Source organism: Hibiscus syriacus, unplaced genomic scaffold (assembly GCF_006381635.1).
Source record: "Hibiscus syriacus cultivar Baekdansim isolate YM2019G1 unplaced genomic scaffold, ASM638163v2 tig00111506_pilon, whole genome shotgun sequence".
Classification (NCBI taxonomy): domain Eukaryota; kingdom Viridiplantae; phylum Streptophyta; class Magnoliopsida; order Malvales; family Malvaceae; genus Hibiscus; species Hibiscus syriacus.
The window spans coordinates 977,064-988,954 of NW_024063109.1; the positions used below are offsets into that span (position 1 = coordinate 977,064).

The following is an 11,891-nucleotide window of genomic DNA, read 5'->3' on the forward strand; positions in this document are numbered from 1 at the left end:
TTTGTTAGATTTTTTTATTCTTTGAAAATTTATAAACTCATTTTCTTTTTAAATTTTAAAAATTCATGCTTCTAATATAAAATTTTACATCCGTCTCTCAATATAATTGTCATCGGTGATACTAATGCTAATAAGTTTATTCTTGTAGTTTAAAATAAGGTTCATTTTCTTCTTTGCTCTTTTAATTTTTTTAATACTTTTAATTTATTTATTTGTTTAAGCAAATGCATTTTCGAATAAAATATCATAAATATTACTAATAAGAGTATAATATAAATATTTATCATATTTTGATGCCTTTCGCAATCCAAACTGAACAATGAGGTTTGTGTGGAATAAAAAAAACAAAGGGATTGAATGGTAATTTCCGTCTTGAAAATCTCTTAAAATGCCAAAAGCTGATGCCACACCGCCCACATGTATGTACATTGCGCAACGGCCCATTTCGCCTGTCTTTGGACGCTCGCCGGCAATTTATTTAATCTCGGAGATTGTCGTTCCTCTTGCGGCAACATGACGTCGTTCCGAGCCTTCCTTGCCGTTTCAGCTCCTCCTCTCTCTTCTCTCGGCACCACCGCTTCCTTTCCAACTCGCCCCAACTCACTTCCTCAACGCCGGTCCTTTCTCTTCCACTCATATATCCATCTTCCCCATCAATATAAATTATATTCACTATTTATGTGGCCGTTTTTCAATATATCTTTTTCAGTTTGAATTTATCATTTTTGCATGTCGAGAATTTGTATCTCTTCTGTTCTATAACTTCTTGGTTTTTTAAATTTAAGGATAATTTTTACTAGTATGTTACTGAAATTTGATAGGTTCCTTCGAGTCGTATTTGTGAATTGAAGAACTTCTCTTTGTCTAGGAGAAAATCGAAAACTTTTGCCTCTTTTCTCAGCTCATGATGTTATTTTCTGTCTGTTTTCAATTGCAGCTTGTGCAAGTTTGGTGTGAAATGCAGTTTTGCGGAAGCAGGAACCAGTGATGACTCAAGATCAGCTACAATAGATGTTGTAGCTGATGTCAAGAACGAACGGGTATGTGATATGTCTACACTGGATAAGTCGATAAACTTGCTTCTTTTGTGCGTTAATAATGTTAGCACATATTTTTTTACCAACATGTTTTTGTTAGTAGATTGTAGTCTTGGGAGGAAGTGGTTATGTTGGTTCTGCAATATGCAAGGCTGCGGTATCCAAGGGCGTAGAGGTTCTAAGTCTAAGCAGGTTTCAAATATTATCTCAACTGGTTTGACTTGCTCATGTTGCCTTTTTCTGGGTGATTAAGAGCTTATTGATTTTGTAAGCTTTTGAAGTTTTTGTCATAATTTGTTTGTAAACAGCTTTGAATTTTGATTGTTACACCAGGTCAGGGCGTCCTACTTACTCTGGCTCGTGGGTGGATCAGGTTAACTGGATACCAGGCACGTTTTATCTTCGCTTACAATTTCTATCGAGTACATAAAATTGAATTTTAAGGTCCTGAATTTGCTTTTGAAGCCGATTTCCTTTTGGCATGGATAGCTGATAATATAGGAAGGATGACATGATTGTAGATGACTAGTTATCTTTTAGAAGTTTGAGGATCAACATTCCTAGACTTGTTTCATCTTTCAAGTGCAACAAGAGAGCTACATATCTCTTCTGTTGTTGCATGCATTTTGCACTGAGCCTACCTTCCTATAACCCTTTGAGTAGACCATTGCTTACCAACAAGATCTTACTTAGGTTTGGGTTTACGTAAAATCTTTCTTGCTATTTGATTCATCTTATTCTTAGTTCACTTGTCCATATTTGTATAGGAATATAAGTTAATAATTTAGCTTGTTTCGCAGGAGATGTTTTTTATGCTAACTGGGACGAAGTACTTGTTGGAGCTACAGCTGTGATTTCAACTCTTGGAGGTATTGGCAGTGAGGAGCAGATGAAAAGAATTAATGGCGAGGCTAATGTTGTGGCTGTAAATGCTGCCAAGGATTTTGGTAAGGATTGCTGGTGATAACTTATATCTTATTAAATTCATAAGTTAAATTCTTGGTCAGGAATATATCCTCCTTAATGCCTTCTATTTTCCTTGTAGGGATTCCAAAATTTATCTTAATCTCTGTTCATGATTACAACCTACCGCCATTTTTACTTCAATCTGCATACTTCACATCGAAGAGGAAAGCAGAATCAGAAGTACTATCCAAATATCCAAACTCGGGTAATGTTTAATGACTTAACCTTCTTTTTGCGCAAATATAAAATAAGATTTTTAAGTGCCTGACTAGTTATTTAAAACCAATAGCAAGAGAGAGACTTCTTTCAAACAATTAGCTGGTAGGGACAGTCATTTATGTCAAAAGTCACTTCAGGATGAACCAGCCTTTATTAAAAATGTTAGTTCACCATCCTGATTTGAAGCTATCCTTATGACTTTGAAGGAAAGGGAAAGGAGGGAGACTAGGTTATTTGGTAACATCTAAGTGAGAACTCCTAAAGAAGAGTTATCATCAGTACCTGATTGTTATACATATCAAGCACTTTGACCAAGAAAGGCTCATCCAGCTGTGTACCTCACCGGGTACTTCAGGATCCACTTGAAGACTTCCCCAGCACATCCAAGTAGACATGCAATACAGTCTTTCATACCTTTGAGATCGGCTACCTTAGTTATGGCCCAATCACATCCTAGGAAAGCACTTCATGGTCCTACCACCAACCTTATGCAATAGGAGTCAGTTCCATTACCAATATAAGACCCTCTTCTTCACCAGAAGAGCTGAGACACTACTCACCCATTACCATAGAAACTCTGCCAGGCTATCTCCAAAACTCTCCATCTTCGTCAGATCCCTCCAAACCACCACTAATGACTCTCAACACTACGGCTTGAACTGTCCCTAACATTCAAACTCAAACCTTGTATCAACAGTGGTAAACTTTATAAGATTGTCTTCTTTTATAACTTGTGTCCACCTGAATGTCACGTATCTAATGCTATGTGCTTAGAAGGCCACTTTTTTAAGTTTATTTTACTTTTATCACCTTTTTTTATCTTACTTTCATCCTTCTGTAGTGAGTGTTCCAACTGTTTTTGGTTTTGTATTTCAGGTGTTGTCCTAAGACCAGGTTTTATATATGGAAAGAGGCGAGTGGATGGTTTTGAGCTTCCACTTGATCTGGTTGGGGAACCACTGGAAAAAATTCTTAGTGCTGTGGAGAACTTTATAAAGCCTTTAAAAGCTCTTCCAGCATCTGATTTGATCTTGGCTTCACCAGTTAGCGTAGATGATGTTGCATATGCAGTCATCAATGCAGTAATGGATGATGACTTCTTCGGCGTTTTCACCATCGAACAAATCAAAGAAGCAGCGGCAAAAGTGAAAGTTTGAATCACTTCTACACTTTGAACTAGTTATCATAATCTCTAGTATTTCAACATCTACAATGCCGATCTTGACCCGATCATGAATAATGGCTAAATGCAAAGTGGAGCTGTTGTAAAGTTAAAAGTTTTACCTATAAATAATATTGAAGCAGAGAACATATCTATTATGGAGTTCCAGGCCCCATCTTTGTATAAAAGACGTGCGAATTTAGCCATTGGCCCATTGCCTATAGTGAAAAAGTAATCTTAGAAACTGATCCAGAGATAATGTCCAATGTACTTCAGAATGATGGGAAGACTGTTACCTAAGCTTGTAGGATACTAGGATGCATTTTGATGAGCTGAAGTTTAGTTGGGAGGCCGCCCAATAAATGTTTTTCTAAAAGGGAAAAAGTTCGGTTTCCTTCCCCCCCCCCCCCTTGAATTATTATTTTTATTCCAGTCAGGGTTTTAGTTTCTCCATTATATTAAGATTTCACATTTAGTATCTTTATTTTGTGTATAATCCGATACATTACCTTGTAACTTTCTCGGATAAGTTGTGAAAATTTTAGTTTATCAGTCTTTTTTTAATTCTATGAGTACTATTTAAGGTTTAAGGTTTAAGGTTTAAGGTTTAAGGTTTTAAAACAATTGTGTTTTGTAAGGTGTGTTGTCAATAGGTTAAGAAAATATTAAACAAATATTATCTTGTAATCACTTAGATTATTTAAATTATAAGTCTGTATTTTAATTTTATTTCAAGGCTAAGCTTTTAGGGTTTATACTTTATAATTTAGTGTATATAACTTGTCTATCAAAAAAGTATTCTTTATTATAATACTAATTGTTTTGTGTACCCGGCAATGCACAGTGTACTCACGTGTATATTAAAACTGTGTTTGTATTTTAAATTTTAAATAGACTTAATTAAAAAATGTGTTCAAATTATATAGATTACTTGCAGTAGAAGTCGGTGAAAATCCTAAAAGGGTGCACATGAGAAAAATGTATAACCTTTCCCATAATCAATTATTTTAAAATATTATTAAATTAATAATCAAACTTTTCATTTCACACTAAATTAAATATTATATTTTTATTATAAAAATAATATTTTATAATAAAAATAGATGGAAAAGAGACAAAAATTATACTAGTTATAATTCAATTTCAAATAGAGTTAATTATGCTTTAGGTCTCAAAATTTTGGAATATGTATGAAAGATAATAATGCATATCAATACGTAACACTAACAATATATATAAATTAGTAATACTCAATTTAAAATTGTCTTAAATTGAGAGATAGATCACTTTAATCATGACAAAATTTAATCTTTTTAAAAGTAACTGTTACTTATAATTGACAATGAAACACATTATAAAATTTGAACGCCTGTTCTCTTAAAATTTATATATATATATTAGTTCAAAATCATAATCCCATTCAAGTTTTTAATTAAACCAATAGTTTAATTGGAATAAATTAGCTTTTAGCGTTCATTGTTCAAATATATTTTTTTTAATATTTTTTAATTGTTTATTTAAAAAAATATTTATTTATTTTAAAACTCTTTAATGTTATATGAGATTAATTCTATGTAAAATAGGTTATATATTCATATCGGGTTGGAATCATTATTTTACACCCCAGCTTTTGGGTTTTAAATAATTTTTTCAATCCCGAAATGACCCTAATCCACATTAACAAATCCAATGGTTTCCTCTCCCGAGACCGGACCGTGGGTGACGGATCCAATAAAAGATCGACACGTTGACAGACCAATATGTCACGGTTGATAACTTTATCCTTACCCCGTAAGTGAACTGTGATAGTTTGGATTCTCCATTGCTTTTCGTCCAAGAATGCTACATTAAGTAAAAGAAAAATTACTAATTCTAGGGTTCTACAATTTCTATTTCCTTTTTCTATCTCCCATCCTCCCTTCTTTCTAAAGAGAAGCGAAAGAATCACTCCAGTTTTTCTCATCTGCAGGTAATATTTTTCATTATTCTTTTAGTTTAGGCTTCCTTTTCCCCCCCATGTTTCTTGGCTTTAATTTCTAAGAGCGAATTCGATAGATCGGTCCTGATATTGGCACCTGCGAGGCGTTGAATTCATTCTGTTGAATGATTAATTCTTTTGATGGATGATCTCTGTGGTAGTTGTTTTCTCAGAGGATCAAGAAAAATAATATAGTATTCTAATTTTGAGAAATTATGCTTTAAGATTTTCAATTTCTCTATCTTGCAGTTTTTGCGATAAATTGCAATATCTTCTAAAATATTTATTTTAATAATTTTTTGTTTGACTTAGTTTTCGGTTCTAGATAAATATTTTTTTACGTTCTTTAAAAAAAAGGAATGTATGTTCTAAGGTTGAAATTTTCTATTTTAAATTTTTCGATCTCATTGTTTTCAAGAGAAACACCAGATTTCTTTTTATTCTATTTTTCTTAGCTTTTTTTCTTGGTGTAGAGAATATCTAGTTTTGTTATTTTGGGTGAAATATTTTTTGAGTTGATTTTATGTTTCTACTTTATTACTACTGTTGTTTTTGTTATCATTATTATTATTATTATCTTGAGTCTCTATCCATTTCTGAGAATTTACTAGTTTTTATGAATCTTTGTTTTGTTTGGTTTCACTATTTTTTGCTAAATTTTCTTGACGGAAATCAGTGAAGGATTACAATTTTTGGAATGCTTTCGGTTTTTTTTTTAAGTCAATGCTGTTTCTGTTTCTGTTTCGAGATTTGTGTAATTAGTGCTTACTATCCGAGTGAATATTGTGATTTTGTAAAAATAGATATTATTATTTTTAGGGCCAGGTTGATATGATATACTTAAAATTGATTGCTCAGAAGCTCTAAATAAAGAAAAGAGTAAAAACATTTCTTCTGTGGGTTTCTTTTATACGTAACCAAAGAATTCTTGAGTCATAAATTTTATAAAATATTTTTGCTACAATATTTGTAGGTGCTTTTATGTTGCATCAGGAGGTAGGGTATCAAATGCTGTCTCTTCTCTGAAGTAATTGTAAAGAAAAAAAATGAAGAGGATCATGTACAACATGAACACATGCGAAATGGAAATGTACAGGATTGACACTAACTTCAGTTCTAGGTATGTGTTCCTCTTGCTGTATTGTGATTCTGATAAGTTTGGTTTGATATGCTTTCAGTTGTTTCATGGTTGCTTATGTTCCAATTAGTATGGCTTCATATCCATGCCATTTAATGTCCTAACCCTTTTTCCTTTTTTCAGGATTTGCACATGAACTTTTAGGAGACAGTGTCTTTTAGTTTGGTAGAAAGTTAGACTTTGAATTCTTTTATACTGTTGAAGTATTGGTTTTAAACTTGTTGATAGGGATTCATCTAGGCAGAAATGGAAGCACCGAACACCACAGTATTGGATAGTAAGCCTTGGGTTTTGCATGGCTCAAAGAGGAAGCTGGCAACACAGCTTACGACAGTCTTTCCTGGGGCTTCACATGTGATTTCACGTCGGTTGCCTGGCTTGTGTTTAGCTTCCCAGAAGCATGACAAGTGCAGGAGATTAGATGATTGCAAAGGCAGAGTTGTGAGTTGTAATTTTACTTCAAAAAGATCTTTGTTACTTTGCTATTCAAATTTTAAGAGAACAGGCATTCCAAAGTGCATAATGTACTATGAGAAGGGTGAATGGACTGATTTTCCCCACGATCTTATTGCCTCGATCAGGAAAGATCTCAATACAAAGAAGCCAGCTATTGAGGCTGAGATAGATGGTCAATCTTTTCTGCTAGATTTTTTGCATATGTTTCGACTGGAGCTGGAAACTGGCATGATGCACCCGATTGCTTGGATTGATGAAGCTGATGGCTGTTTCTTTCCTGAGACTTTTACCAGTGGTGATGAAGAATGCCAGTGCTGTGAACATTAATATGTGAATGATCAAGATATGTTTAGTGAATCTCATTTCCCCCACGAGATCAAGCTGCGCCTTGAGATTGACATTAATGGTGTTGAGCAACCAAAGTTGAAGGAATGTAGTGGGGAGTCGAGTTCTTTTGAGAGACATTTTCAAATTGCTCAGAAACCTGCCTCTAGTTATTGTGCTATAGAAGTTGAGGACAATTGCAATAGGGATGCTGATGGAGAACCCAACAAGGCTGTTGAGGATATTCAAGAGACAAAGATAAACTTGATCCATTAATTTGTAGATGTACAGTTCAATGAGCAGTTGGACTCTTCTGCTGTTGAGAACATGTTTCTCATGGGTATGAACACTTGTGGAGGTGTGGATATGCTCGATATAAAACCCTGCTCAAGTACACAATATAGATTAGAAAGATTCCTTAAGCAGGTTGAAATCATGAAAAAGTATAGGGGTACTGCAAATGTTCAATGTGCATGGCTCGCTTCCTCCAAAGCAGCATTGTCCACCATCATGATGCATGGGCTTGCGCACTGCGGTCTTTCTGCAATCCCATACTTATATGGCTCTGGTATTCATCTTGCTGCATCAGAATAAACTAATGCCAGGTTGGAGGTTCTTCATTGTTTTTTCTACGACTACTACTGAATATGAAAGTCCTTTATTGTTTTTCTTTCTCTCTTGGAAAATGTTGCAAGGGTATTGATATTTGCAAATTGCAAATAAAAAAAGCACCATCGCTTCTTGCCCTTCAAAATTAAATGATGAGACCTTACAATTACAAAATGATCAGTTCTGCCTTGCTTTTTGAAATGGCGTACCTTTCCTGTTGCCCTTCAAAGATAAATGATTAGGACTTTGCGATTACAGAATGATTTGTTCTCTGTTGCTTTTTGAAAAAAAAGTATGAATGAAGTTAGTCAACCACTTTTACCTAATAACGAGTCTTGGCTGTTTAAGTGCTTAGAATGTACTTGTAAGGTTCACTCTGAACACAGATTTGTTGCTTATATAAATTTTACTTTTGATGCTCCTTGATCTCTCTTACATTAGGTGCTAGTTACCACTAGCCAGTGTCTGTTTTCTTCAGTTCTTTTCCTTTATCTGCCATTTGTTTTTAGAATCCAATCCCAGATGAATGTCACCCTTTTTTAGAACATCTTCAAGATACTTTTTCCATACCATATTGATGTTGAGGGCTGAATTTTATTTTTTATCTGTGCAGTGCAAAGTATTGTGATATTGACGAAAATGGAGTACAGTACATGATATTATGTTGTGTAATAGTGGGAAAGACAGAGCTTCTTTGCCCTGGAAGTGGACAATGTCTTCCCAGCAGTGAGGATGTTGATAGTGGAGGGGATGATCTTCATCATCCAAAGTATTATATTACCTGGAACATGAATATCAATACGCACATTTATCCTGAATATATTGTTAGTTTCAAGCTCTCCAATGCTAAAGGTGATATATGCATTATTCCTTTCTGTCATCTAACATCAAACTGGAAGCTATTCTCAACACACAGAACATTGCAATTAATTTTGATGATTGACAATCAACTAAATGATTGCCAATCATGTAATATCCATTTCAACCTTGATGGCCAAAGTTCTTTGTTAATTTAAGAAACAAGGGTTCTTCCCGGTGTGTTGTTATCCACATTTTGGTGGGGAATTTGTTGTTCCACTTGAGATCGCTGATAACTCCCGCTGGTCCAATGGCTTTGTTGTGTTTTCTGCAAGTTCTGTATGGCTATATATAAATATTTTAAGTTTTTTAGCTCTTGAAATTTATGTTGTACCAACAGGCCATTCGATTGGAAGTGAGCTAATCATGCTATTTCAGGTGTTACTGCCTCATCGAAAGGATTCCAAGGTTGTTTACCAGTATCTGCTGGTGAATTGGTGAGTAATATAAGTGGGGTATGCTTTTTGAGTTCTAAACATTTGGAAATAATGGTGTGATGATAAGCAGGATGATTAATAAACTTGATCCTACTCTGGTGGATGCTCACCTGGTCTTACTTCCTTTCTGTAGATTTGTGGGATTTTGTCTTTGGTCGGAAAAGAGTCTCTTGAAACCTTATGGATATTTTGACAGTCGTCATTAGGTTTATTGGTTTTGGCACAAATGGGAGGAATTCTATTTTATTTGACAAGCATTTTCAAATTGCTGTGTATCTACAAATTTGCAAAAAATTTGGGATAGCATATATGGGATCGAGTTAAGGTCTTGAATTTCTGAGAGACATGCTAGGTTCATGCTGGTTCATTTGTCTATTGTTCGTCATGCAACAATATATTCAGGATAAATGTGCGTGTTGATATTGATATTCATTTGCCTATTTGCAGGCTGAAATGGCAGTCTTGAAATATATATATTTTTTGAGGTTTGCTTATTTTGCTGCTGATATTCTTTTGTCATTTAGGGGAGTAATAATCACCAAAATTCAGATTCAAGGGGATTCCAGGAAAATGATCCTACTCTGGGTTCAAACACTTCAAGGACCCCTAAATCCCCTTGGATGCCTTTCCCTATGTTGTTTGCTGCTATCTCAAACAAGATTCCTCGTGTAGATATGGACAAAGTTTCTAATCATTATGAACTATTCAAGGTATGTTTGATAATATGTTTAATTGTTAGTTTCTCCCTGGTTTTAAATAAAGTTTCTGATTCTGTATTTTACGTTTTTGCTTCAAAAGGCAAAGAAGATAACTCGTGATGATTTTGTCAAAAAGTTGATATTGGTAGTTGGGGATGATTTGTTAAGGTCAACAATTACATCTTTGCAACGCAAGGTATGATTTTTGACTTGCATGTTTTAATTGCTCTTCAATGCAATGCCACTACAATGTGGTGTTACTTTGATTTATAGTTAATCTAATCTAATCTTCCTGCAATTTGTAGATACCATCTAGGCATGAATTGGAGGTTGCAAAACAGAACATGAAGGGTCCTGAAAGCCTCTGAGTTTACCATTTGTATATTTTGTTATGGAATGCTTCGCTGCTTATCAGGTGACTCGTGGTTCTTGTTATCAATATGCGTCGACATGATATGGACATGGTTGGAGGTACTTACGTGGACATATTTGAAGGTAAAGATCCGACTTGGTTTTTAGTGGTGTAATTGCTAGGTACTTCTCCCTAGATTCTTGCAACAATGATTTGGTATTTTCTTAAACCCATGTCTTTGTTTTCAGCCGGAACTGGCTTGCAAAAGCCCCTCATCAATGATTTCTTCTTTCCTGAATGTGAACGTGCTGCATCGATGTTTTGTATAAATAATAAATAATTGTTACCCGGCTTTTTTCGATGGGTTTTCTTTTCGGAAGTTTACATTCAATACCTAATGTGACGAGGGAGTTTCAAACTTGGAAAGCAAAAACAATTGTACAAAAGATCAATCGTGGAGCTGCTTATCCATGCCCCATAGCCATATAAGAGATTCGGATGAAACTCATGATTATTGTCAATTATCAAGAATAGACTGCTCTCCCATTCTAATTAGAAGGAAAGAGTGCAGAGTACTGGCTTAATCGAGCAAAGTAAAATTGAGTTGGGACAATTCGTATTAAATTTCTGCCAAAATCAAATGCGCTGGATTTTACTCAATGAAATGAGAACTTGGCCAAGACAAACAAACTTATGTATTTCGTATGGGCTTTAGTTTTGGTCCTTAAGAATAAATGAGATATCGGATACCGGTTCAATGCGGTTCAAAGCTGATGGCCCAACCTCGAAAAAGTAAAGTGCTCGAAAATTTCGCAATATTACTAAGAAAGAAGAAGACATTTGTTTGTGGATAGATCACAGCTCTGTTATACACAGCTTTACAGATTTCCATTTGTTGCTTTATTGTAAATTGTAAAGAAGATTCCTCCACTCCCCCAAAAAAAATCCCTGAATTTCTCATTAGAGAGCTTCTTTTGTTCTACCTTTTCGGGTCTGAAACTTGAACTATGTAATATTGCCATAAATATCCAAACTTACTCTTTTGACACTAGAAAAAAAATTCAATAAAAACCATAGACCAAAAGAACCAAGCAGCTAGAGCTAGTGGTCTAATACTACTGAAATAATATTGTAAAAAGAATGAAAACCTAGATGGGAATTTTTTTTGGGGGGGGGGGGGGGTTTAAGAAAAGTGGGTGATAGAGTGGAGCACTTCTGGTGTCCGAGTGGTGGGGAGAGTGAATGAGAGGGTTTAGTTGTTGTGGTAGTTTCCTATGTAAGAACCACCAGAAGATAAAATGTTTCAGCATTTATCACGTCTTGCCATCACCTTGCATTAAAAGCTACTAATTATGAATAAATGATTCATTTGAGCCTTTTAATAAAAAAAAAACAAGATTAGCCAAAAGAAAAACCTTTCTGACATCTTAACATCCCCTTCCCTTATCATTTCATATTCTCAAAACATACCCCCAAGTCTTTATCCCATCATCAAATTCATCCCTCTATAAATTAAAATTCTCAATAAATATTCAAAGCCGCACGTATAAAATAAAAAGGGAGATGACATGAAAGTTTTAGGTTATGTTAGATTATCGTACAATCAATGCAATGTGTATATAATGTAAAGAAAAAGGGAGTTGGTTACTGGTTTTTA

The 11,891-nt window shown here is 34.6% G+C and overlaps 1 protein-coding gene and 1 pseudogene across 1 annotated transcript; both read left to right on the forward strand.

Moving 5' to 3' along the window:
* The first annotated feature begins 423 nt into the window (after positions 1–423).
* LOC120164249 (uncharacterized protein At1g32220, chloroplastic-like) lies at positions 424–3,546 on the forward strand. Its single transcript, XM_039174004.1, has 7 exons — positions 424–617; positions 938–1,040; positions 1,141–1,229; positions 1,371–1,426; positions 1,838–1,984; positions 2,083–2,208; positions 3,099–3,546. The coding sequence occupies exons 1-7, from the start codon at positions 514–516 to the stop codon at positions 3,377–3,379; spliced, it is 906 nt and encodes a 301-aa protein (XP_039029935.1). The 5' UTR covers positions 424–513; the 3' UTR covers positions 3,380–3,546.
* Positions 3,547–5,242: 1,696 nt separating this feature from the next.
* LOC120164280 lies at positions 5,243–10,595 on the forward strand (annotated as a pseudogene).
* The last annotated feature ends 1,296 nt before the right edge of the window (positions 10,596–11,891 follow it).